The 25,845-nt window shown below is 43.2% G+C and overlaps 3 protein-coding genes across 6 annotated transcripts; 2 read left to right on the top strand and 1 right to left on the bottom strand.

Moving 5' to 3' along the window:
- The first annotated feature begins 1,464 nt into the window (after positions 1-1,464).
- Positions 1,465-7,957, top strand: alg1 (ALG1 chitobiosyldiphosphodolichol beta-mannosyltransferase). The gene is made up of 13 exons (XM_031732243.2): positions 1,465-1,795; positions 3,283-3,360; positions 3,451-3,554; positions 3,842-3,990; positions 4,160-4,249; positions 4,734-4,847; positions 5,076-5,185; positions 5,871-5,909; positions 5,994-6,053; positions 6,159-6,269; positions 6,374-6,488; positions 6,644-6,719; positions 7,383-7,957. The coding sequence occupies exons 1-13, from the start codon at positions 1,504-1,506 to the stop codon at positions 7,515-7,517; spliced, it is 1,473 nt and encodes a 490-aa protein (XP_031588103.1). The 5' UTR covers positions 1,465-1,503; the 3' UTR covers positions 7,518-7,957.
- eef2kmt (eukaryotic elongation factor 2 lysine methyltransferase) lies at positions 7,549-10,559 on the bottom strand. Of its 2 annotated transcripts, none has more exons than XR_005612958.1 (8): positions 10,422-10,559; positions 9,912-9,974; positions 9,752-9,832; positions 9,527-9,628; positions 9,219-9,352; positions 8,897-9,141; positions 8,625-8,803; positions 7,549-8,066 (listed from the first exon to the last, which is right to left on the bottom strand). XR_005612958.1 is itself a non-coding variant. In XM_031732245.2 (8 exons), the coding sequence occupies exons 1-8, from the start codon at positions 10,527-10,529 to the stop codon at positions 7,966-7,968; spliced, it is 984 nt and encodes a 327-aa protein (XP_031588105.1). In that variant the 5' UTR covers positions 10,530-10,559; the 3' UTR covers positions 7,549-7,965. The 2 variants fall into 2 exon arrangements, 1 of the variants encoding a protein (XP_031588105.1); XM_031732245.2 differs by having other exon boundaries at positions 8,625-8,774.
- A 938-nt stretch (positions 10,560-11,497) lies between these two features.
- Positions 11,498-24,885, top strand: pigq (phosphatidylinositol glycan anchor biosynthesis, class Q). 3 transcript variants are annotated; one of them, XM_039611610.1, is made up of 14 exons: positions 11,498-11,540; positions 13,380-13,570; positions 13,761-13,947; positions 14,317-14,480; positions 14,613-14,809; positions 15,886-16,017; positions 16,124-16,244; positions 17,039-17,165; positions 17,290-17,443; positions 20,618-20,729; positions 21,511-21,591; positions 22,264-22,378; positions 22,473-22,534; positions 23,472-24,885. In XM_039611610.1, the coding sequence occupies exons 2-14, from the start codon at positions 13,418-13,420 to the stop codon at positions 23,622-23,624; spliced, it is 1,758 nt and encodes a 585-aa protein (XP_039467544.1). In that variant the 5' UTR covers positions 11,498-11,540; positions 13,380-13,417; the 3' UTR covers positions 23,625-24,885. The 3 variants fall into 3 exon arrangements, with proteins under 3 accessions (XP_039467544.1, XP_031588107.1, XP_039467543.1); XM_031732247.2 differs by lacking the exon at positions 11,498-11,540 and adding an exon at positions 12,315-12,423; XM_039611609.1 differs by lacking the exon at positions 11,498-11,540 and adding an exon at positions 12,575-12,933.
- The last annotated feature ends 960 nt before the right edge of the window (positions 24,886-25,845 follow it).

Genomic DNA, 25,845 nt, shown 5'->3' with positions numbered 1-25,845 from the left:
GAGGCGGAGGAGGACAGCCTGTATCCGCTTTAACACGGGGGGAGGAAAGTCAAGGGCTCAGCATGGGGGGGGGGGTATCCATGACGTCAGAGGGGCGATCATCACGAAATTACATTTTATTTTTATTGCCTTTAATTTGAATTATTATTAGAATGAAAATAATACAGCAAGAAAACCTCACCTTACCTCCTAAGAGGATTTAAAGTGATGTGCAGTGAAAACATTTACACATTTATTTAACCGAATCCAAAAAACAAAATTACATTAAAAAAAAAAAAAGTCAGTTCGTGGCCTGAAAGATGCAACGCATGAAAAACAAAAGCTCTTCAAAAAGTGGAAAATGTACACAGAATAAATAATATATTTCCTTGCAGTTTCCCACAGTGAGGTGAACTTTATGCAGGATTTTCCAGTGGGGCAGCGCAGGGCGCCACAATATTTGACCACAAAAGGTTAGTATAGAAGATCAGTCTGATTTTAAAATTATTAAGCGGACGAAGTAACAATACGTAAAATAATTTGTCAATAATTTCCTTACAGTGTAAATGTTTTTGTAAATACAACGTACAAAGAAAAATTAGAAATATGAAGGCAGTTTTCTTATTTCAGTAATGTTTAATTTTTTGGTTCTTTTGTTTCTGTTTGTTTGTTTTTGTTTATGTGTGCAGGGCAATTCCAGGATTTTATTTTCAATACATGAAGTCAGACTATTTCATTAGAAAATACAGTGTGGACAGCACTAGTACAATTTTCAGGCTCATTTACAAATTGATGAATATGTATATGTTATTATTTAGATTTTTTTTAAACAATATTGTTTATAATATAATAATGCATAAATTTTATGAATATATTTTCTGGAAGGCATACATATATTACATATTGATGTCACGCATTCTTATACATGTATATGTGTATAATATAATTTCCTCAGGGATTAAGAAAGTATTGCACTTACTGCTCTTGCACTTCTGATTAGATGCAAACTGTATTTCGTTACATTGTATTTATACATATGTAATGACAGTGAAGTATAATCCTGAATCCTGTTGTGATTGTGATGTGTATATATTATATCCTTCTGTTTCTAAATGAAGAATAGAAACTAAAGGGAGATTGGTTAATACAAATTAGATTTTCACATTTGAAAACCACAAAACTTCAGAACGAATGTTTAATTGTGCAAATATATTCACAAAAATCTGCTCAGGCAAACTTTTTATTCTTTGTTCCAAAATGTGTGTGAAAAGATGTTTCTGAGATTTTTCTTTTAAAAAAAAATAAAATGTACATGTGCTACCAAAGCCCTACTTTTAAATTTTTTCTTTGTGATTTTTTTAATATAATCTTTTGATAACAATAGAAGTTAACACATGCTTTGACAACTAAGAGTGAAAGTTGCTGGTTTGCACATGAACGCGTCACAATATGATGCGCGGTTCCTTTAAATATCAAGCCCCGCCCATTTGTGATGAGCCGCGTCATCACAAATCTCAAACAAACATGGCGCCGCGCAGCTCCTGCAGGGCTCTCCTGGCAGTTTCCCTGCTGGTTTTGGCGCTTTTAGCGGGACTTTTTGCGGCACACTCGGCTGTGCGGTGGCCCGCGGTGTCTCTGGCGATCGCTGTCGCGCTGCTGCCGCTGTGGGGCCGCAGCCTGCGGCGGCGGGACGAGGGGACCTCCCGGCGGGTCTGCGTGCTGGTGCTGGGGGACATCGGGCGCAGTCCTCGGATGCAGTATCACGCTTTATCCCTGAGTAAACACGGGTACCATGTGACCTTCGTGGGGTTTTCAGGTGAGACTGAAGCTTCCTGTTACACATTCATTCACCTGTTTTCCACCTGCCGCTGAGATCAAACAGTCAGCTTCTTTCACTTCTCGTACCGACATGTTCAGGTATTTGCCGATACCAGCGTTAAATTAACAAGCTGTAGTATGAGGACAGAGAGACAGTGGGGAGGTGGGTTTAAGGTGGAGGTCAGACTACATCAGGGATCGACCCTGAGCCCACTCTGGTCAGCAGACAGATGGGGTTAGGCAGGAGTCTCTGTGGACTCTGTTTGCAGGTGACACTGTGATTTGTAGTGTGAGTAGGGAGCAGGTGGAGGTATGATCTGGAGAGAAGAACAATGAAAGTTGGTACAATCAGGACAGAATACATGTGTGTGTGTGTGTGTGAGTGAGAGAGAGACATGTTGACAGGTGGACATGGGAGGAGAGAAGCCAGTGCAGGTGGATGAGTTTAAATACCTGGGGTCAGTCATCCAAACAGTGCACAAGAGGAGGTGAAGAAGAACGTGCAGGCAGGGCGGCGTGGGTGGAGACAAGGATTAGAAATGAGTCCATCAGAGGGACATCTCAGAGTCAGAGAGGCTGCGGTGTGCAGAGGAGGGAGGGCAGATATACTGACAAAGGATGATGAAGATGGAGCTGCCAGCCAGGAGGAGAAGAGGAAGACCTCTGAGGATATTTATGGATGTAGTGAAGGAGGGCTGGAGTGGCAGAGGAGGTCCATACCTCACCTAATGTTTGGAATTTTGGGGGAAACAAACACTGAAGCATCCACATCTAATTGGAGCTGTTGAAGCTGTATAGTGAGGTGGTTCACTGTGCCGCTTGATGAGTGTGAGTTTATTTTAAACAGCATTTGCTCCTGAAACATGTGCTGCAACTTCTACACCTCCATCAATACTGCAGCGCTCTGTCTGTAGGATTTATAAGGAGTAGTATTTTAAAGAAGCAGTGTTTACATGTTGTTACAAATCAAAAATTTAAAGAAAAGAATATTTGATCCAAATATAAAACTGGTGCTTTCAGCGGGTCGAGATAAAACAAACTTTAGATAAAGAAAAAGACGTGACTGTAAAGTATATGCAAAAAAAAAAAAACAGAATGCAAAATGACCACAGACAGAAAACACCTCAAAATTCTGCCAGAGACACAAAACAGGTCGCTGTAAGTGATCCGAGATGTAGTGTTTTAAAGAAGTAATATCATGTACTCTATTAAAATTTCTAAAACTAAAACCTAAACTCGGTGCAGCAATTGAGCCGAGTTAATTTCAGCTGTGCGTTATAAATATACACATGATCTGATAGAAAAAAAATACCTTTTATTTCTACAAAACCAAAAGAGTTTCAGACAAACAGTCGGTCATTCTGAGAAACAAAAAATGAAATGTGAACTTTGGACTAAAAACAATCAGGAAGTTATTTCATCGTGTCTGGAAAATTCCCGTGTCGGCTGTGAAAGTGAAGGATTTTTGCTGTGATTGTTTTCCAGAAACCAAACCTCATGGAGACGTGCTGAGTGAGGAGAAGATCACCATAGTGCCCATCGCAGAGGTGAAAGGTGTCCGAGGTACATTTACATCTGCGCTTAAAAAACAAAGAAACAGGATGTGGTTTTTTTACCGTTTGTTTTTTAAGGAATCCGTTTCCTGTTTTGCAGTTGGACCAAAAGTGGTCACGTATGTGACGAAGGTGATGGTTCAGTCCCTGCAGCTGCTGCGTGTCCTGCTGACGATGGAGCTGCAGGAGCATGTTCTGATGCAGGTGTGTTACCTGTGTGACTCTCAGAGGGGCAACAATAACTCACGTACAGACATAAACTTTGTCACACTAGTTCATCTATTCTTCTTTTTTATTTGTTTAAATTAACACAAAAATCCTCATTTTGACTAAAAAAAGTTTATTTTGAGAGTTAAATGAACTTTTTTTTTAGAGGAAAATCCTGATGAAAGAGTCCAAAGCAGGCACGATAAAGAAGTCTTCCGTTATAAATACTTTGATTCCTTGCAGACGTCACTCTGTTAACATCAACGACTGCCTTTGTTTCCCAGAATCCTCCTGGGCTGCCCAGCATCGCAGTGACCTGGTTCGTGTGTTTGCTGCGTGGCAGCAGATTCATCATCGACTGGCACAACTACGGCTACACCATCATGGCGCTGAGCCACGGCCCGGCGCACCCCGTGGTCCGACTAGCAAAGTGGTGAGTACCGCTGAGAGGCTGAAGGTGGCGCTCTGCAGGCTTTTTGGTGCCCAGATCCTCAGGACCGTGATCAAAATACTTCATGTTAACTTGAGCCGAACTTAAATCCTGATCCGAGGCGTTTCTGTCTCTGTCGTCTCTGACGAGCGTTTTCATTCTCGTCTTTCAGGTACGAACACTTCTTCGGTCCTCTGGCATCTCACAACCTGTGCGTCACCAACGCCATGAAGGACGACTTGCAGAAAAACTGGAGCATCAAGTATGACTTCCTCTTTCTATTGTCTGCATGCCTGTTTTTCATTCACGGGCAGAAAATCTGACTGATTTTTGAAATTTGAGATTGAATTCTCACAACACACCAATAAAAACATGCAGACGTGTTACTTTACAATAAAGTTGATGAAGAAAATACACAGACTGAAACAAAGGCCAGATGTCTCACTAGCGGCCTCTGGAGGTCGTGATGTTTGTGACACCTGAGGAGAGACAGAAGGAGCAGAGTTAAAGGAGATGCTGCTCCAGGTCTGGGGACAACATGTTCATGTAACTCGTACATGTTTCCTGCTCTGCTGTGGGACCGTCCGGTGATTCCTCCTCTGTGAAGCTCCTGATGTTCATGTTTGTGTTTCACTGCAGGGCCGAGTTTTTAATGCAGTTAATAGAAACCAGTAAACTAATCGCAGTGACGCTGCTCTCACTCTGGATCGCAGCACGACATTTTACTGTTGGCTTGACGTTTGCAGGGCGACGACTCTGTACGACCGGCCGGCCTCCGTCTTCAGAGAGACTCCGCTGAGGCTGCAGCACGAGCTCTTCGTGAGGCTCGCCGCCGTTTATCCTCAGTTCAGACACATGGGGTGAGTGATGACGCTGTCGGGGGGCGGTTCTTGTGAGAAACTGTCGATCGCCCACAAAACCCCAAAACTTCCTGTTTTGGGGTTTTACGTGTGTGTAATCGTAGAGCTGCAGAGTTTTCCTGTCGGCTTTTTCTCGGTTGTTCATGGCATGAACAGAAAAATATGGATTTTATTTTTATAGAGAAAAACACATCAGACCTTACAGTGCTCACCTACCTACTCTCTCAGGTCTGAGGAGGCGGAGAGGACCATCTTCTCAGTTCGTGACCTCGCTGACAGCACCGTGACCTTGAGGGCGGAGCGACCGGCGCTGCTGCTCAGCAGCACCAGCTGGACAGGTCGGAGAAAGAGACGCTTCTCCCGATTTAAGAACGAAAACCACGGCTGGCTCTTGGTGTTTTCTGATTGGAAACCAATTTTTTGTTTTGCGTTTGCTGTTCGAACATTTCCGATGACGTCGTTCATCTCAGGAGTTCAAATATTCTTTTGTTTTTAATTTCGTAACCTTTTACTTTCCTTCAGCGGCTCACACACACAGGCAGCTTCACTGCAGGGTCTTTAATCATATTTTAATGATCAGGAATAAATCGTCTGAATTTATAGAAACAAAACAGAAGTTACTGTTTGGAGGTCGTGACCTCCGCTCCAGCGGCGTCCTCGGCCTGTTCAGGATTTACAGGAAAGGATTTTGGGAGCGACGGTTTAACTTTAAGTCCTGCTGTGAATCTCGGGGTAAAGAGATCTCAGTGTGAAAATAAAGGTAATATTAATAAATCCTGCTGTCAAAGATGAAATTTGAGTTTTTTTCTTGGGAAAAGGGAATTAAACTCCCGGCGTTCCTCGTCATTGACGTAAACACGATGCGGGGAATATCGGGATGTGCGAGGACGCTCACTGAAGGTTTCTGTTTGCAGCTTCTGTTGCAAACAGAATGTAAAATTTTCCAAATTCAGCCAGTTTCACTTTATTTATTTTGCACCTTCAGCTGCAAACACTGATTCAGGATATTTTTTTTCTCTGCAGAGGACGAAGATTTCTCCATCCTGCTGACGGCCCTCGAAGGTGCGACCTGCTGTTTCAGAAAGCGAAGTTTAAAAAAATCCATGAAACGTGTTTCCTCACCTGTCGCCTGTTTGTTCCCACCAGAGTACGAAGGTTTCATAAAGGGAGGAGCTTCCTTACCACCTTTACTCTGCGTGATCACAGGTAGTCCAGCTCGCTCCTTACAGATAGAACCTCCAGTAATTTTGAGTTTTCCTTTATTCAGAAAACGTTTCCGCTCACTCTGTGTGTTTTTGTGCGTTTGTGCAGGTAAGGGTCCTCAGAAGGAACACTACATGAAGCTCATCGACTCCCTGCACCTGGAGCACGTGAAGATCTGCACCCCCTGGCTGGAGGCTGAAGATTACCCTCTGCTTTTAGGTATTTTAGTATTTATTTTGTCTGTTCGACCAGTTTAGTCTCACTCGTGTTTGCGCACAAAGGTTTAGCAGGTCGTTGGAGGAGTTTTCTTCTCTGTCGTCCAGGCTCAGCAGATCTGGGTGTTTGTCTCCACAAGTCGTCCAGCGGTCTGGATCTGCCCATGAAGGTGGTGGACATGTTTGGCTGCTGCCTCCCCGTCTGCGCCATCCACTTCAACTGGTGAGCTGACCTCTTAACCCTGCATGCTTTCTAGTAGCCAGGAGGGGGCGACTCCTCTGGCTGCAAAGGAAAATGCTCATCAGTGACCTCTGTAAATACCTCCCTCTCTGAGACTGTGCTTCCTAAATCTGACTCTGCGGTCTCTTTTTCACCAGTTTGGATGAGCTGGTGAAGCACGAGGAGAACGGGCTGATCTTCAAAGACTCTGCAGAGCTCGCCGAGCAGCTGAAGGTGAGAGACGCCTGTAAACCAGTCACATGATCAGGAGAAAGATTCAGGCAGAACCTCATATGAACTCTGATATCTACCAACAGTTATGCTTCTCTGAAAGTGAACACGATTGATTTAAGAATAGACTGTATATAAAAGATGGTTTTGTGGGTTCTGAAGTGTGAGTAAAGTGGCCATATCTGTGATGAGAGGGTGACACAGGCGGCTGTAGCTGCTAGCTGTCTGCTGGGCTTCACCTCAGCTAACTGGAGTCCCTGAACTGGACCTCTGGACCGTGTTTGTGCTGTTGGAGCATTTTTAATAACATCATGTGACCAATAACATGGCTGCTGTGAGGCGACTGTACTAACAGACTGTCCAAGAAATCTGAGCCACAGTTTTGTGAGTGAAATTCTAGGATTTTAATAGTTAATAGCTAATTATTTATATAGCATGGTAGCTAGCTAGCATTAGCTGATACCTTAGCACTCCACCTTCTCTCTTCTAGCCTCAAAAAAACCAAACGGGGTGATCGACACGCTCAGAATGAGGCTTCAGAGCCCAAATAAGAAACAAGTGATATAGCAGCAGTTATTTCCATCTTTTACTTACAGTCTCTGATTAGGAGTCACCACCTTTCAGAAATTGAACCTTCTCATAAATGCTGAACGTTTATGTTTCCAGGCTCTCCTGTCAGATTTTCCCAGTTCAGACGGCAAACTGGGAACCTTCAGGAGGAACCTCCGCGCCAGCAGGGGACAGCGCTGGGATGACAACTGGGACCAGAACGTCCTTCCTCTAATCACTGCTCCGAGATAACCTTGGCTGTATTTAGAGAGCTAGACAGTGCTGCTGTTTTAAAACCATTTCTTTTATTCATGGAAGTCTCGCTTTGTAAGCCCTACTGGGCACGTGCAGTAGACATCACCATGGAAACAAGCCTTTTTTTCTCGTGTGCCGGGTGAGCACTTTTCATGGAATAAAGTAGGCCCAGCCTTTGAGTCCAGTATCCAGTGAATGCCTGGATGATATGAGCACCAGTTACAGCAGAGTGAAAGCGCAAAGGACCAAAACTGTTTGCTTGGGTGTTTTATGATAAATGTACATTTAAAATTTAAATGGATCAGCGGGTGAAAAGACCGAAGTCTTCTGAGGTCTTCTTTTTATTCCTGACGTTTTTCCTTCTTCACTTGAATGTACAAAGGAAGTTGTCATGACGATGGAGATGTACATTTGTAAATAAAATCTTTATCATGCTCCCCTCGTGTCATCTGCACAGTTTGATGAGCTCTATAGCCGACTGTCTGTTATAAGGAAACACATGGTTGACGGGTCCTGGGATCACTTCATGGCCGACTCCTTCAGTTTCTGCCAAAACAAACAAATAAACAATGACTTCATTCAAGATGCTTTATACAAACCAAGGTCCTGCACTCTGTATAAAATCATCTTCATAGTTCCCCAAGCACGCCTCAAAAACAACTATTATTATTTATTCCCACTGTAACCAGGAAGTATCCAGGATCAAATCTGGCCAGATTTCTCTCTGCAGGCTCGTTTTGTCCACACTGGAACGTCTGAGTGTTTACTGTGAGCTGTCACAGTTTCTTTTTGCTTCATTTTCTTTCATGAATTGTGGACACTGTGCACAGCTGGTTAAAGAACTACTTACTACAGCAAACCACAGTATTTTTCCCCGTGTGATATGTTTACTGTTCATTTCAGGCAGCAAACACGTTTTTGTGTGTGACGCTGATGAAACTCAGCCGCCAGACTCGAGCGTGAGGTCGATAATGTGACGTTAGCATGAGCCAAAGAGGCACAGCAGAACGTTAGGTTTAAGTAAACCAGACTCTGATCAGCTTTAAGTCTGAATTAATCTGAACTATCTTCAGCACAGCCTCCTCCTCCTCAACGTTGTCTTACCAAGCTGCTGTTTGAAGCCGCCGTACGTCTCCAGGTTCCTTATCGTGGAGCAGACGAAGACCTGAGGGAGAACCTCAGCAGACGAACACCTCATGAGAATGGACAGCAGCTTCGCCAGACTTCCTGCGATGTCAGGGTCGTACACCACGTCTGCACCACGACAAACAAACAACAGGAATCTGAGAAAGCAGAGTGTCAAGAGCTCCATAAAAGCCGGAACAGACTGAGGTGTGTGAATGTGTGTCCACGCCATCTCGCTCCATAAATCTGACCTGCGGCGATGATGACGTCAGCCCCGATCTCCCTCAGCTCTTCCTCTGAGGTTGCCGTCCAGTCCAGCTTCTCCACGCTGACCGCTGGGGTCGTCTGCTCGCTCAGCCCGTTCAGCTGGACGTTGTCTCTGAGTTTCTGCAGCACTCTGCAGTGACTGTCGCTGAAGATGAATCGCTTTGGGCTGCACGACCGACAGACAGCGATACCCGTCAACCCCGCGCCGCTGCCCAGCTCCAGCACCGTCCTGAAGGAGGAGGAGCAAATTTAAAAGCTGCAGAGGCTCCACCTGCAGGGCGACGACCTGCAGATCCTTCAGCTTACCTGCCAGCAAAGACCTGCTGGTTCTCCAGAGCCCACTCCGCCAGGTAAAGAGCCGCCTCCCACGTCACCAGCCCGGTGGTCCCCTCTGAGATCAGAGCAATGTTCTCCATCAAGCTCACAGCGCCACCAGCAGGCTGCGGGACACAAACATCACTGCACTTCAAATTAAGACTCCAGCAAGCAACAGCTGGCAAAAGTAGGGCCGGGCGATTCAGACCAAAAATTAGATCTTGATATTTTTATGGCACAAAACAAATAATTTGATATAAAGGTGACAGTGACGCTGAGGGTTTTCCTGTGTGCGGTACCAGCAGGTAGTTCTTGTAGCACTCCGTGGTCTCCTCAGTGCCCACCACCTCAGCCAGAGCATCATACAGCTCATCCAGAGGTTCACAGCCTGAAGCTTCCAGCTGTGGAGGAAGAAACCAGGAAGCACACAGCCGGGTTTTACTCTGTGATCGAGTATTTCAACATCTTTCTGTCCAGAGGGAAAAAAAACTCAACTAATAATCTGAGAGTTAACCTCTCCTTACCCGTCTGATGAGCTCGGAGAGAAACAGCCTCCTGTATCTGACTGAAGGTGCAAACTTCCGGCACAGGGGATGAAGACACGTCTGTAAAAACACGTGACTGTTCATTACACTGACGAAGCTGAGCTGTTTTAGGATTACAGCACGATGGAGGAACACTCACCTGTTTCAGCACCTGTGAAATGAGCGCTGATGACCCGCTGCGCTGAAGGTCTTTTTCTACAAACTGTAAGCAGATAAAAGTTATACAGAGGACATTACAGAGGTTTAAGTCACATTTTAAGTTCAATTCAAGTCATTCACATAGAGCCAAATCACAAAACACACGCCTCAAGGAGCTTAATATTGTAAGGCAGACCCTACAATAACCCCAACAATCAGACGACCCCCTATGAGCAAGCACTGGGCGACAGTGGAAAGGAAAAAATGTCCTTTAAAGGGAAGAAATCTCCGGCAGAACCAGGCTCAGAGAGCCCGTGGCCAATTTGCAAACATAAAAAAAATCAAAAGAAAGAATTATCTTTATGAACCGAGACCAAAGCCGAATTATTCAGGGGGGTCCCCTGACTGATTTCATTGCTTTACTCATGTTTTACAGGCAGCGGGTTTGTGGCCAGCTTTGGTGCTCTAATGCGCAGATTTCTGAATGAAGTTCGGTCAGTCTCATACTCACAGTCCAGGGAAACGAAGGGAGCAGACTCATAGCGAAAAACGACACTTGGAACTCCTTTAAAACCTCTCTAACTGAACCCTGCACTGAGGACTGCTCTGAAAGCGCCATCTTACACGTGTATTTGTTTACTTCCTGTTTACCCATAATCCTGCGCGACCGTCTCTCGCCAGAGCCTCTGGGTAGTGAAGTTTATCTGTAGGTTTGAGCATAGTCTACCTTTTTTAAAGCTACAGAGAGCTAAGTGCATGTGTGTAAAACATACATGACATATTACACACTTCTTTTAAATTGTTGTATATTTTTATTAGTGAACATTTTTTTATTTAAATGTAATGTTTTGTATTAATTGGAACTTACCTTCATTTTGAACCAGAGTGTGTTTTTTTTCTGGGGCTTTTCTTAACCTTTTTATACAGTTTCTGTTGCTCTCTGTGTGTTTTCCTTTTCCTTTTAGTTTGGAGGGTCTTTGGACATCATCATCATCAGAGATGCTGGAGAGCTCTGATTATGGTCTCATCATATTTTAGCTAAAAGGTTCAGGATTCAAGTCCAGCAAATGTGTTTTTCTACTTTTAAGGTCAAAATTAAAGGTTGCCATTCCTGTGGCTCCCCTCTGTATCATGAGATCAAACCTCCAGACAACCCACTTCTCCAGCAGGTAATCTTGTGCTTTAAAGATCTTCTGTGTAAGAGTTTTCTGAATTAAAATCATGTATACTTTTGTTTTAAGGAGGTTTTGTCTGTTTTGTTCGTATGCATGTTTTGTAACCTCAGAGTAAATTTCTGATCCATCAGAGCTGCTGGAGAGCTCAGCTGGTTCTGTCTGTCAGTGGATTTTAACACTGAGGCTCAAGGTTCAAGTCCAGCTGCAGTTCTTATTGAATTGAATCTTCCCTTTATGCCAGCTTCAGCAGCTCGGTGAGATGAATAAAAGGTCATTTTCATTTAGGAACCTGTGATATCTGCTGATATCTGAGAAGCTTTCAGTCAGATCTGCTGCTGTGGCCTTGAATCTTCCCGCTCTTTTCTTGCTGTGTCACTGCAGCCGCAGATAAAATCTCTTCAGTTGGACCAACTGTGCATTCACAGCAGCAGCTCCAGCACACTGAGCATTTACTGGTGAGTATGAGCTGATTATTTTTAAACATCAGTTTGATCATTTCACTTGGTTTTCTTAACAGAAAAAAAGAATCTAAGAGAAACTAACGATTTTGATTATTTGTGGATTTTTTTTGAATCTCACTGTTGGGTCTATACAAGTTTTCCTTCCAAGCAAATTATAAATGTTGTTATAATATTATAATACATCATTATTATTATTTTAAAAAAGAATACATGAAGACAATGAATATAGAATGCTTTTCATAGAGGAAATAACCGTATAAATTAATTTTAAAAGGATTAGCAGAAACACGAATTACTGTTTTCAAAATCAGAGGAGCGTCTTGTGACCAATGCTGAGCCCTGTTAACGTGGTAAAATGTAATTTTAAAGCATACATAATAAATTCAGCGTAAACTGGAATTATTAGTAGGAAGAACTACATGTTGACTTTAACTGATTATTTTATTGTTCTGTGATGTTTTGGTTTGAAAGGTTTTCCCTGATGGATCAATACCTTCATTCAGACATTACAATTCAGAAAATCCAGATCAAACTATTATCAGCATAACAAGAAAACAACAAGAAATGTAAACTAATAGAGTGACTTTTCAAAATAACATTAACAATTCCCTTTCAAATTAATGCAAGACCACTATTTAAGGAAGTTGTTAAAATATACATTTAAAATATGAATAAAAAAAAAACTTTGAAATATGTGAGACTTTTAATTGTTTCGAAAATTGAAATCTAATCGCAGTAAGAGGAACACAGCACAGTCATTAACGCGTGTTTCTCTCCGGAGCGTTTTATCGCACGGACTGTCAACAACTAAGATGGCTCTGGCGGCTCGTACGTAGCTGCAGAGGGAAGGTGAACTCTTGTTTTCGTGTTAAAGAAGGTAAAGGGTGCATTTTTAACACTCATGTCTCGTCTCCGCGGTGATGTTAGCCAGTTTGATCTTTCCGCTGTTTCTTCGAGCTTCAGTTCATTGATTTTAAAACACTTTTAACGAAAAATAATGAAAAATGCGAAGAACTTTGAGGTGGTTGTCAGTTTGGGGACACAATAAAGCAGCAGTGTGGGGTGTCACTCTTCTCTTTGACGTGTTGGGTAATTTCTTTATGCTCCCGCGGTTACTCTATATAACACTGCAGATAAAACTGCAGCTGACCGGCTTCGTGGTCTCGGAAATCAATGGCATTCCTGCCCCGGGGCTTCCTGTGGTGCTCCAATCTGATTTCTGATTGAAGGGCAAAAAACGAGGACAGCCGTCTCTAACCCTGTTCAGTTCTGTCGCCAAACTTCATTAAAAAATGGAAAATTGAGCGGTTTTCCTGCGGTAGCGCTTATACTGGAAAAGCAGGGATATTTTTCATTAAGAAAAACAACCTCTTTGTCTCCTCGGCAGGTATTTCGTGCTTGATTACTGTTTCTCTTGTGTATATACACACATGCAGACTGTTTCGCACACATGGATTAGACCTGTTCCTAAATGAAGAGAAGTATTCCGTGAAGGTGTCCCACTGAAAACAGGTCCAGGCTTAATCCATGTTCTTTAAAAGCTTTTTCCTCGATGCTTTACTTTTACCGCCATCTTTGATGTTGTAAAATGTTCACATAAATTGTATTTCAGAATTCTTTGATTTCCAAGTTTGACTTTTGTAATATATCTGCTGCTGGCAGTGAGTTTTCCAGTGTTAGACGAGTGTCTCAAACTGAGGTGTGGACACAATGAGGGACCTGCACGCACTAATCAGCACGCGTATCTGTGATGAAGGATTTCTCCGTCAGGGCGGTAACTGTAAACTTGTAACTGAAGTTAAAGTTTACCTCTGCTTGTTTTATTTCCCTCAGATCATTAGAGCTGCTGGACTCTGAGCCACAGTGCAGTCATGGTGCTGAAGATTTTCTTCCCACAGTGCTGTAACCGGGCGGAGAGCGGGCTGCTGGTGGGCCGCTGGATCTCTGGTCATGACTCAGCCGTGGTGCTGGCGGTCATTCACTACCCCTTCATACCCGGGCAGGTCAAACAGTACATCCAGCAGGTTGGTGATTATAAAGAGGGAGCTGAGTCTTTGTAGGGCACTTGTTGTCCAGTAGGTGTCACCTTTGTGTTTCGAATGAAACACAATGCAGAGGAAAACTTTTAGTTGGATTGCAGATGATCAGATTAATCCATTCAGCAACGTGAGCCAGACTTCAGTCCCTCATCCTTCCTCTGTGTTCGTCTCTAAGATGCAGGCCCAGAGCGGGGTGGAGCTGACGGTACTCGGCTCCTGGAGTTTACCTAAAGAGGGTCAGGAGAGCATGGAGAGCTTCCTCAGGGACCTCAGCACCATCTTCCCCCAGCAGCGCTGGCTCCAAGTCAGTCGCCAAATGGGAAAGATGGGCTTCATCTGTGAGGTCGTCAACCGGAACCAAAGTAAGATCCTCAGACTGGAATCTGCTTCCTCCTTGGATTTTTCTTTTCCACATTTTTTTATTTTGGACTGTGCTAGAGTAGCTTTGCATGATTCTCAGCTCAAAATAATCCTCATTTATCTTAAACAGGGCATCGGTACAGCTTAGCAATTCATCCTGTCTGAACTAAACTGCTTTAGCTCCTCCCATTCTTTTAAGCCTGAAATGATAGTTCTCCTTTTTCACAGCTGTCTTTCATTTATTTATTTATCTCATTTATTTATCTCTGTTTGTCTCTGTTTTTAATTTTTTTTTTCTTTTTTTTAAATAAAATGTCCTTTATTTAATTTGAAAGTTGCATTTCCTGTGCTCTGATTTTAATAACTTTCAGATGGGCAAGAAACTCAGCAGGAAGCAAAAAAGCAAAATGAGGAGGAGGAGGAGAAGGTGATCTTTGTCCACTATGAGCAGAGGAAGGTGATGCTGTCGCAGCTCCACCCCACTGAGAGCGGAGATCCTGACCCCAACACCGAGCCGTCGTCTGAGCTGAAACAGGTAGAGAGGAGAAAAAAGCTGTGATGTGTCCATGTTGGTGCAAAGCTCTCAAATCAGCTCCACCAACATGCGTCCAATCCCTGATGTGGGCAGCTGGTGATCTCTCACATGCTGCTGCTCTTCCTGTTGCAGGTGTTCCAGACGGTGGCACGCAGCCAGCCTCTGTTCTTCCTGGATCGCTATGACGACGGGCCGCTGAAGTCGACACACTGGCAGTCTGAAGGCCGGGAGGCCAGCATCATCGTGGAGCTGCTTAAACAGGCCTCAGTGCCGCTGTGCGTGCTCATCAGCTGGCTGCTCGCCTTGTGGACGTGGATCTGTAACATCCGGTAAGAGGAAGGAAGCTACAGCTGAGAGATTTTATATACTGATCAATCAGCTGATTGATTTATCGTAGATTGCCCTCCCCCAGCTGGAAACGGCACAAAACATCCAGTTAATTCATGACGAATAAACCACAAACTAATCCTGCCGCGCCTTCTTTCACTGTTTGTTTCTGCACGAGATGATTCTTGTTCAGTGGTTTCGACTTTGCGTGTTTTAATTTCAGTGAGTTTATGCATTTTAAAACCTTCACATAGAATAAAAAAAACTAATTTCAAGCAATCTGCTCAAGTCCTGTTTGTGCAAAAGACTAAAATGCCTCTAAAAAAATCAAAGCACGGATTAAGTTCGAGGTAGTTACACTTTATTAGATCTGAGCATTTGGGTGTGTTAATCTGTTAATAAAGACTGATGGAAAAGCTTAAAAAAGCTGTATAGTGAAAACAAGTAATAGAGAGTCTCAGATTTTTTTATTTCTACCGTTTATCCAAGACCAGGTTAACAAATGGAAATCTAAGCGATGCACAGGCCTCCCTCTGCACCTCCTCCAGCTCTTCTGAGAGGAGCTTTAAGATCCTTCCAAGCTAGCAGAGAGAGATAATCTATCGAGCAGCTTCTGGCTCTGCTGCAGGACCTCACCCACTTTGATATGCCCGAAATGCCGCAGCTTTGAGGCAGCCAGGAGGCATCCCAGTCAGATGCTGAGCCACCCCAGCTGGCTCCTTTTAATGTGGAGGTGCAGCATCATTACGCTCATTTCTGCTGCTTGTATCCTCAGACTCACTCTGTTGGTCTCATGGTCATAGGTGAAGTAGGAACGTAGCTCAGCCGGTGAATCGACAGCTTTGCTTTCAAACTCGGCTCTCTGTTCACCACCACTGACTTGCATTACTCCACAGACTTGGAGTAATGCAAAGCTGATTTTTAACCTGGATAAAAATTATTGTTTGAATTGAAGAAGCAACTGTACTTTTCCTGCTTCCTTCTTTCTCTTGCTCTTATTTATTAGTCCAACATTTATTGTAAGAAAAGTCCCAACCGCAGCTGTAAAGCTCTAAGCTGTCTCTTCTGTTTCATGCAGGATCTTCAGTCTTTACCCGCTGCGCTTCCTGTCCAGTAAACTGTCCACATGTGTCCAGATCAGCTACAGGACTGAACACATGAGGACGCTGAGCTCGCCCAAACCAGCCGCCGGGCACAAGCAGTTCATGAGGTGGGCGTCTGGTGAAGAAATGGAGCTTCACCTGGTTTGTAGTGAAACTGTTGCTGAAACAGAGCCGGCTGTAACGCCGCGTCTCCGGTTTGATGTCTGTCTGCAGGAAAGGCAACATCCTGGTGTCCTTCCTGGTGGACGTGGGGCTCGGCATCCTGCTCATGTCGTGGCTCTACAGAGACGACCACATCGCCACGCTGGCTAACATGCTGATGCCTGCAGCTGATGTAAGTTATTGCTCTGTGGAGATGTTTGCTGTGTGCAAGTGCGAGGGACCAAATTTCAGCAGCTGAGTAATCCTGGAGCTGAATGAATGTCCTCGATTCGCCGACTCGTCTTTGTTTTACAGGTTCATGGTCGTGTCTTTGATGTAGAATCGCCATCATGAGATATGAGCTTGGTTTTGTTTTTGCAGTTCACTTTTGGACTTTTCATAAAAAAGCAGCTCTGCATGATTCATTGTTTAAAAAAAGGATCCATGTGTACTTCATCCTGGCCTTCATGCAGCCCTCCTGTCTCACACAAGCTGTTTTAGTTCATGTCTCTTTAAAACGCCAACTTTCTTCTGATTGGCCAACTTCCAGAAGCCTGCTGAGGGGCACAGCCCAATGACCTGTGCTGCCTGCACTTGTCTCCAGTAGGAGACAATCGGGAGAGCATAATCAGACATTACTGCTGCTTCATCCAGGAGACAAAAAGCAGTTTAGAGGATTCTGCGTGCTGGATCGGAAAATCGTGAAAAAGTTCAGTTTTAATAATTTCAGCTTGATGCTTTATAGAAACTCCAGGTTTGAAAAGAAAAACAGTCTCTTGATAAGTGAACAAATGATGCTCGGAAGTATGTTTGGATCATGTTGTGGAAACAGCCTGAAGGTACAAAAACTCTTCATGTTATAAATTTAGAGACTTCAGCGCCCTGCGCAGCGCCGACAGACCTCATTAAGTCGCTAATAACCGACTGGATTTGGTGTAATTTCAGCTTCTGTTCTTCTGTCATTAAACTCCTGCGGTTCCTCCTCAGCATGTGGCTAAAGAGCTGGAGGAGCTGCTGCAGTGGCTGATGGGAGCTCCAGCCGGGCTGAAGATGAACCGAGCCCTGGACCAGGTTCTGGGCCGCTTCTTCCTGTACCACATACACCTCTGGATCAGTGAGTATCAGGAGGTTTTCTGCATTGTTGAGATTTCCTTTCATTTTCTTTAAATTTTTTTCACACAAAAGTGATTCAGAAGCTTGTGCTGACTCTCACTGTGATACATCGCCTCTCCATCCAGGCTACATCCACCTGATGTCTCCATTCATTGAGGGGATCCTGTGGTACGGAGGTCTGTCAGTCTGCCTCGGCCTGACCTTTGCCCTCTCGCTGCTGTCAGACATGGTGGCCCTGCTCACCTTCCACATCTACTGCTTTTACGTCTACGGAGCCAGGTATGTCTTAGAAACGCCCAGCTTTTACTCTTCTGTTTGGGCTGGGCAGGAAAAGCAACAAGGCCTGGAGCATGAGGCCAACAGATGTGCACAGTGTCTGTGTGAAGGTGAAGCTGCTGATTTCTTCAAGCTGTGAGGACAGATCGAAGAATGAGATTGTGGGTGGAAGCGGTGGAAACGAGTGTCAGGGTTGGAGAGCGAGGATGATGAGGAGCTGGATCATTCAGGAAGGGAAGCTGATGCTCCTCCACATCAAAAGGAACCATTTGAGGTGGTTCGGGATCTGACCTGGACACCTCTGAGGTGAAGCGTTTTGGAAAGTGTTAATGGGAGGAAGCCCTGGGACAGACCCAGGACTCTCCGGAGAGATTAGTCTTCTCTGCTGGGTTTGAGGACGAGCCTGCCTGTGGACCTGGATGAGTGGACTGTTAAGGACTTTTTTTAGTGTTCATCTCACCACCTTATTGAATAAGCAGACGGTAAAGCTTTGTGTGAGGAGGTACTTCTGATAACCTGCAGGGGGCAGTGCTTTCAAATCTGTTCCTTCCTCTGTGCGTCCAGAAAAAAACTTCTTGGTAGAAAATGGCCCAAAAATGAGAATTTATTAATAATCAAATAATCGCCTTTATGACTGGACTGAGGTGATGGAGGCCAAATTGGTGGGTTTTAAGATCATATTTGGGACGTTTGCTAAAAGCAGTTCATTCAAAAAGAAACTATTTAAAATCTTACACATAAAAACTTTTACACAGGCAGTAAATTTACTATAAAATACCTTTTGGACAATCGTAAAAACTGAAAGATGAAGATGAGAACGTCATAATTCATTTCTGCAGCCGCTCATAAAAGAACCAAATCTGACTTGCAGGATGTTTTGTTTGACGTCATGGTTACATAACAGGGTTGGACATTTGGAAGAGCCTCGCCTCAGCTGGTGCACGCTCTGCTCTGCAGCACTGTTTGCTTTAGGTGTTCACACTCACACTGTGCTGCTGAACATTGTTGACTGTGAGAAGATGGTGCTAAGTGTGAGAGAGAGATGAAGGTGAAACGTGACCCTTCAGTGTGAACGTGCCATCAGAAATGATCTCAGTGGAAGGGCGGCCGTCAAGAAGCCATTCCTAAGGAAAACTGTGAGGAAAGGCTGAGGTACGAGAAGTAGACTGAAAATCTGTGACACGGGGCATCAGTGATGGACATGTGGGCTGCAGTTTAACCAGCGGTGTTGACGACACACCTGTGGGACACCATGAGTCGTGGATCAGCCTCCCCAGAGCCGGACCTCAGATTTACTGAAGCAGTGTGGGATCGTCCTGACAGAGAACAGAACAAAAGGCAGAAACATCCAAAGAGCTTTGAACGTCCTCCACGAAGCCTGGAGAACTATTCCTGAGGATACTTAAACTAATGACAGAAAGCTTCCTCAGAGTTCAGGCTGTGATGAAGATTAAAGGTGGTCATAATAATAAATATTGACTTATTCTGTTTAATTTTGCCTTTTATTCTTTATTTCTGTGTTTGCACACGTTTCAGTAAATCCCTGCAACTGTTTCACATTTTACTAACAAATATAAAGAAATGGTGTCTTAAGATTTTTAAACGACACTTTGTTGCAAAATGTTCTAATATAATCAATTAATTGGTTTTCAGATGAATTTATTGTCTTTGAACAAAGTACAATGAAACTCGCACACTCCCCTAAAAAGGAAGAAAGGAAGCGAGAATAAGGAATACAAATGTATCCTCAGAAAATATACAAGCAGTTACATATGCACATGCACATATATGCACATGAATAAATAAAATATATACAGCAGAGAAGAACAAAGGAAAGTGAAATGTATTATCAGGGACGAGTTCTTGGTTCTGTTGGTGCTTCTCATCAGGCAGCGGTGGCTCTAAATGTCCTCCAGGAAGGGTCGTGGGAACCTGGTGATGGTTTCTGTGGTGCTGCTGGAGCAGCAGTGGGAGGACGGGCTGTGTTTTTGTTTGAGAACCCTGAAGAAGTAGAGTCTCTGCTGGGCCTTCTTCATGTGTGTGGGTGCACAGGCGCTGAGGGCCCTTTGCATGCAGGCCCCAAATATTTGGATCAGATTTAGGGCATCCATACTTTCATGATGAGTTTTTTGGTTCTGGAAGATTTTAGGTTAATTCAAGTTAATTTCTAGGTACTGCCCTGGCAGCCTTTAGTTAGAACTTTTTACCATTTAAAAGTGACAGCGTGCTTGCATCCCTGTAACACCAGACTACAGATGAACCGGTGACTCCGTCATACGTCCTCTCAGGCTGCTGCTGTCAAACTCAAACTCAAACTAAGCAAACATCTGGTTTGGAGATGACTCATGTTTCCAATATTTTGTGCACAACCGTGTAAAACTGAAACTTCTGCAGCAGGAAATGTTGCTACCCTCAGTAGGTTAGCCAGTAACTGCACTACTAATGAGTATTTCTTCTTAATCTTTAACCTGAAGACGTGTTCAGCTGCAGAAACAACACGTCATCACTGCTAAATCCTGTTTGAGGATTAAAAGATGAGCTCGATGACATTTAAATCTTCATTTTCTTAAATCTTGGTTCTGTTCAGTCAGCTCTCAGGTACACTCGCCTGCTTTGGCTTTACCAGGAGAAATGAGGTCTGTTGGTGTGACGGGAGTCTGAGCGCTGTCATGAAGTCGGAGGATTGACTAAATTATGTATTTGCTCTAAAGATAGCTGTGCCTCCCCTCGTGGTGCAGAGTGAAATATTACCCATCTTCCTCCTCACATATTTATGCTCCGCCGGCTCTTCGCTTTGAGAGCTTTTTGTCTGAGTTTTTTTTTTATTATTAAATCTGCGCGCCCGGGTCTAAAAATATCTCCTGCCGTGAACACAGCTCGGCTCTGCAGAGGATAAAAGTCGAAGAAGCTTCGCTGTGCTTCAAAAGGAAAGCTTCTCTGTCTCTCTTAGTCTTTATCAGACAGACTGAGTGTGTCATTAATGACTGCTCCTATTACAGCTCACGGTGCTTTTTCTGTGACTACACTTGAAATGATTTGTCAGTGCTGCTGCTCATAAAGCTGGTGGTTTACCAGCTGAACAGGCCTCTGCAGAGCTCTGCTATGAAACCTGTCTTTGTGTCAGATATCTACCTTTTTCATGAGCAGTCGCTCATCAGCTGTTTGTGTCTCTGTCAGGCTGTACTGTCTGAAGATCTATGGGCTCTCGTCGCTCTGGAGGCTCTTCAGAGGGAAGAAGTGGAACGTCCTGCGGCAGAGAGTGGACTCCTGCTCCTACGACGTGGACCAGGTAACCCACAGTTTGAGTCTCATCTCATCAAACGCCTGTGAGAATAAACGGGTAGAGATCCATGAATTCAACATCTATATTTGTAGACACATCCTTCAAATCTGATTTAAAAACTGCTTTAAAAAAATGGTACATTTATCCCAAAATGAGGATTCTGAAGCGTTTTTCCTGACTATATGTTTATCTGAGCACCACTGACATCAGTTTTATTTATTCAGCTCCATTTCACAACAACACTTTATAAGATAAAGAACCTTAAATATTGGTGAGAAAACGCCGTCAATCAGACGATCCCGTGTGAGAGGCGCTTGGCGAGGGTGGGAAAGAAAAACTCCCTTTTAACAGGAAGGACCTCCAGCAGAACCAGGATCAGGGAGGCAAATAAATAAAAGAAAGATTTGTCACCACTTCGAGAACAGTGAATGCATCGTCTCTGGCAGTATCACATCGGGGTTTTGCACTTATTCCTGATTTTGCTTGTTCTGTGCTCGACTCTGGTTGGCGTGAAATGTTCTGAATAAACAAATGTAATTTCATTTATTTGGTTGCGTATCAATTTTCTACTGTGAGGGACGTTTGTCAGCGATTAGCTGCTGAGACTGATCTGAAACCTCATCACAAACCCAAACCAACTCGAGACATTTTTTACATTCATTTAAAAACTGAATTATCGTGAGGGAGAGGAGGCATCAGGAGCCTCAGACTCTCACCATCATCTTCATCGATTCTTAGAGATGCAGAGAATTTTCTCTGAGTGTTGTTGTGTTTGTGCTACTTCCAGCTCTTCATCGGGACGCTGCTCTTCACCATCCTGCTGTTCCTGCTGCCCACCACCGCCCTCTACTACCTGGTCTTCACTCTGGTACGCCTGAAGTCATGCCGGTGAAATCACCAACCAGCTGCTGGTCCTTAAAATCTCAAAAACTTTGAAGTCAATTTCCTGAAAATAAGACTGACGAGATCGGTGCTGTCGAGCTCAGTTTCATAAAAACAGACACACGGTTTATGTGTATGTTTGAATGTAATTAAAATGTGTGTCTCATGCAGTTTTTTCATTGCTATTTTATTGCTCAGACTGTCAAAAAATGTTTTAGACTTTTTAACATTTATTCAAGTCAAATCATGCTGAATCGTGATTTCAGTTCTGTATTTTTTTTTTTTAAAGTCTTTAATCTAGAGCAGCGTAATACTGTGGAGCCAAAAACAAGTGATTGTTAGAATGTTTTTCATTTCTTTTCATGAACTTTCTGTCTTTGTGTTGCAGTTTGTGATCCAATCTTCAGTAAATTCTCACGGCTGCAGTTTCCTGTGTTTAAAAACCGACCAGCTTTTTTAAATCCACTGTGGGCGTGTCGGTGTAAATTAATCACACATGAAATGAAAGTGTGATGTTCACCTGTGAACTGGGAACGCATCCAAAATATTAATTACCAGACGAAAGTCTGACGAGTCTGTGCTCAGATTTTAACCCCAAAAAAAAATCTGCAGTAGGGTGCGTTTGTTTTTGACTCCTGGGTCTCGTTGTGTCGTGCAGCTCCGGCTCGTGGTGGTGCTGTTCCAGGGCATCCTCCACCTCAGCGTGGACTTCATCAACTCCTTCCCGCTGTTTGCCATGGGCCTCCGCATCTTCAGACCCTACAGACTGGCAGGTACGCTTTACTGAAACGTCTTTATAAAGCCTTTAAATGACAGCGTGGGGGACGTGTGCGGGTTTTCATCGTGAGGCTTTGTGCACGTTTTCAGAAGGTGTAAAGTTCCAGGTGCTGTGTGACGAGCCGGGCACCGCCCTTCACCTGCTGATGGAGGTAAGAGGTCACACTGTGCTTCATTGTCTCACCGCACAGATTTAAACATGGAGGCACCTCATTGGCTGCTACAAGGAAGCCTCGTCATGTTCAAATGATCACAGCTGGATGAAATTTACATGATTATCCAGCTGTTTGCTTGTTTTAAATGCTAAATACTCAGTTTGTTACATTTTGATGTCAAAATATTTTTCTTGACTGCACAGCGACTTTATTATTGGTCGCATTAAAAATGCACCAAAAGGCTCCAGCAGGACGCAATCTAGTAAAAGTTCAGGTAAACTATTGACTTCCTCTAAAAAACAGGAAGAGGAAGACGGGGATATAAACACACATGACAGGTGAGAACAATCTGGGCGAGGCGGACAATCAAAAAAAAGGAAGTAAAATTAACACAAGACTTTGAATAAAATCTAAAACAGGAAATAAACAGAAGACAGCCAACACTGGAGAAAACTCTAACATGATCCTCATGACCTCGCTGGAGGGCGAGCAGCAGCAGAGCCTGACGGATGGTCCTGAGGAGACGTCTGACAGGTTTGGTGCAGGAACAGATGCTGAGGTCACATCTGGTGGTCGAGGAACAGGAAAACTCAGATTTGGCACGCCGCTGTGATCCAGGAACTCTGGAGGGGAAATATCAGATGAAGCTCAATAAAAAATAAAAGAACCAAAAACTTAAAGACTACAACACTTAAGTAAATAAAACTGACACTTAATGAGACGGTTGACATGTTTATATCTGCTGTAAAGTTTAAACGTGGGAGTCCACGGGGACCGACTCACTGCTGGAGCCTCTAGTGGACTTTATAGGAACTGCAGGTTTATTTGTTTTTTTAAATTTGTGCCTTACTTCCTACTGCAGCATGCTAATAATGTGTCATCAGTGTCTGCTCCTCCTGGCAGTAAGTCATTATTTTGATGCTTTCTTCCTCAGATTAACCCTCTGAAGTGCAGCACTGTGGTGCAGACGTACCGCACCCCGACGTACAGCTGCTACCCCAGAGACTCATGGGCCGCTCTGGTCAAGAAGCTGTTTGTCGGGGAGCTGATTTATCCCTGGAGACACAAAAGCACCAAGGCTGACTGAGAGAGAGCCAGAAATGCGATGGAGGAAGACGAGAGACGAGGGAGCGGAGGAAAGGGAAGACACTGAATAAATAAAGAGATGGAAACGGACGGAAACAGACAGACGACCTTCGGGAGAAGCTTTTATATTTGATGGGAAGAGCGTCACAGAGAGCATCGCCTGAAGCTGCCGACTCATCTACAGCTTTCTGCTCAGCCTGAAGGTGGATGATGAATATTTGAGCTCACACGGATACCAGAAACAGGACAACCAGCAAATAGTCCTGTCCTGCTGGTGCTGGTTTAAGAGCTGTGGACATAAAAACACTCGAGGAAGCTCTTTCACTCTTTCAGAGTAAAATTAAACTAAAATGATCGTTCCTTTGACTTTACAGATTTACATTTTTATTTGTCATTATAAAAGACTTTATGTTAAAGAAAGAGAAACAAACCTGGACCAAAACAGCTCCAGTACGAGCTGTGGTCAACCATAAAAAGTAAAAAACACGTCTAATTCTCTCTTTGATTTTTATACAGTCATTTAAAATAAAGTATCCCCCCAACTGTAGATCCACTTCAGCAGCAACTAAACATGAAGAAACTTAAATGAAATCTGTTCTTTCATCAGTCTCACATCGCTGTGGAGAAGTTCTGGCAGTCTGTGTTAAACAGACGGCCACCCTGTGCGCCACAGCTGCCCTGCTTAATCCACCAGCATGCACCAAGTCTTTAATCAAAGTCATGTTTTTAATGAGAAAATATAAATATTGTTTTCTTGTTTTTATGGTGAGTGGTATATTTGTAAAGCACCTTAAAGGAGCTTTTTAAGAATGACCTGTTCTTGTTGTTTTGTGTTAACGTGAGTGAAAACTGTGGAGCCGTGAACTGTTCGCCTTCAGTGCCGGCACACAAACTCAATCAAATGACTCTTTATATTAACCAACTCTGTGTTATTAGATGTGGGTGTTTATGCACCAACTGCACTGAATATGTGAATAGCTGGAATCTTTAATCCTTTATATAAGTTTAAATAATTGTAACCAGAAAAAATGATTTTTTTTTAATGTAATATCTTTTACATGTGTCTGTTTTTAATGTCAAAGAGATTTAGTTTAAGTGAGCTAATTAATGTTCTTCTTCCACTCACTGATTCTGCACGTCTGTTACAGCCGTGAAGTCTGATTTTTGTCTTTCGTTTTAAATGTGATGTGCCTGTTTTGTTATGTCTGATCAAACCTTTTGACTAAATTCGTTTTTCATTAAACGTTGGGGAAAATCCAGGATTCTGAGCCTCTGGTGTTCATGCTGAGTCAGGCGGAACATCACAACATATTTTTATTGTTTTCAAACAACTGCTTGTAAAGTTTAAAAAACAAAAAGGTGACACAAAATATTATATCATTACATACAGTATATATGAGTGGCAACAAACAGCAGACAGACTTTATACTAATGAATGTTAATTCAGCTGACATCGTAAATGCGGCACGTACTGATGACGCAGTCACTGCTGCTGTGCTTAAATACATCGAGGAAAACAAAGGACATTATTGTTGAGGTAAAGAGACAGTTTGTTTGTTTTTTTAAATTGATTTCCATTAGAACGATTATGCTGAAGTTTGACATGGATACACATGCTGGTTATTTTCTATCAGGTACTCGAAATTTCTTCTATTGTTGTATTTTGAACATGTAAAAATAATCGAACACAAAGAGGAAAAAAGCACAAACAAAATAATTAAATAATAGTAATGATGTTGATGCTAATGATGATAAGCATAATAATAATAACAACATTAAAAAAGAAGTAAGAAGAAGCATTAGCTTATTTAATTATGTCCCTTTTCCACTATTTAATGACTAATAATCATCACTTTTTCTTCCTGTTTATTCCCCATCATATCATAAATACTAGCTTACAATTTGCATTTGGTTCTAGAACACCACTAACACACCAATAGTTATACATATTTACAGATATATACACAAACTTATACACACATACAGTGTGTAAATGATAAGTGGTAACATCCAGTCCTCCTTGTGCTTTACAAAAATCATATTTTTCAACCACTTTTTATGCAGAGTGATTCTGGGACGTTGCTTCGGTGCATCACTCAGCCTCACAGCTTCAGTTCACACACCGAGGCAAAAACCTTTTTACTGTTGTGCGGATACAGGGATGTCTTAAATTTAACTCATAATTTGTGCTGTGGGAAAAATGAACCAGATCAGTGAATTTT

This window comes from Oreochromis aureus, linkage group 4 (genome assembly GCF_013358895.1).
Source record: "Oreochromis aureus strain Israel breed Guangdong linkage group 4, ZZ_aureus, whole genome shotgun sequence".
Lineage (NCBI taxonomy): Eukaryota > Metazoa > Chordata > Actinopteri > Cichliformes > Cichlidae > Oreochromis > Oreochromis aureus.
Note: the sequence above shows the minus strand (reverse complement) of the source record. Positions and strands in the feature narration are given on the sequence as shown.

Coding starts and splice junctions, on each gene's coding strand:
- alg1 (XM_031732243.2), top strand. CDS start 1,504: ATGGCGCCGCGCAGCTCCTGCAGGGCTCTCCTGGCAGTTTCCCTGCTG. Junction 3,991..4,159: donor GTGGTCCGACTAGCAAAGTG/GTGAGTACCGCT, acceptor CTCGTCTTTCAG/GTACGAACACTTCTTCGGTC. Junction 4,848..5,075: donor CCTCAGTTCAGACACATGGG/GTGAGTGATGAC, acceptor CTACTCTCTCAG/GTCTGAGGAGGCGGAGAGGA.
- eef2kmt (XM_031732245.2), bottom strand. CDS start 10,529: ATGGCGCTTTCAGAGCAGTCCTCAGTGCAGGGTTCAGTTAGAGAGGTT. Junction 9,833..9,911: donor TTTCACAGGTGCTGAAACAG/GTGAGTGTTCCT, acceptor GTGTTTTTACAG/ACGTGTCTTCATCCCCTGTG. Junction 9,629..9,751: donor TCTCCGAGCTCATCAGACGG/GTAAGGAGAGGT, acceptor CTTCCTCCACAG/CTGGAAGCTTCAGGCTGTGA.
- pigq (XM_039611610.1), top strand. CDS start 13,418: ATGGTGCTGAAGATTTTCTTCCCACAGTGCTGTAACCGGGCGGAGAGC. Junction 13,571..13,760: donor TCAAACAGTACATCCAGCAG/GTTGGTGATTAT, acceptor TTCGTCTCTAAG/ATGCAGGCCCAGAGCGGGGT. Junction 22,379..22,472: donor CAGACCCTACAGACTGGCAG/GTACGCTTTACT, acceptor GCACGTTTTCAG/AAGGTGTAAAGTTCCAGGTG.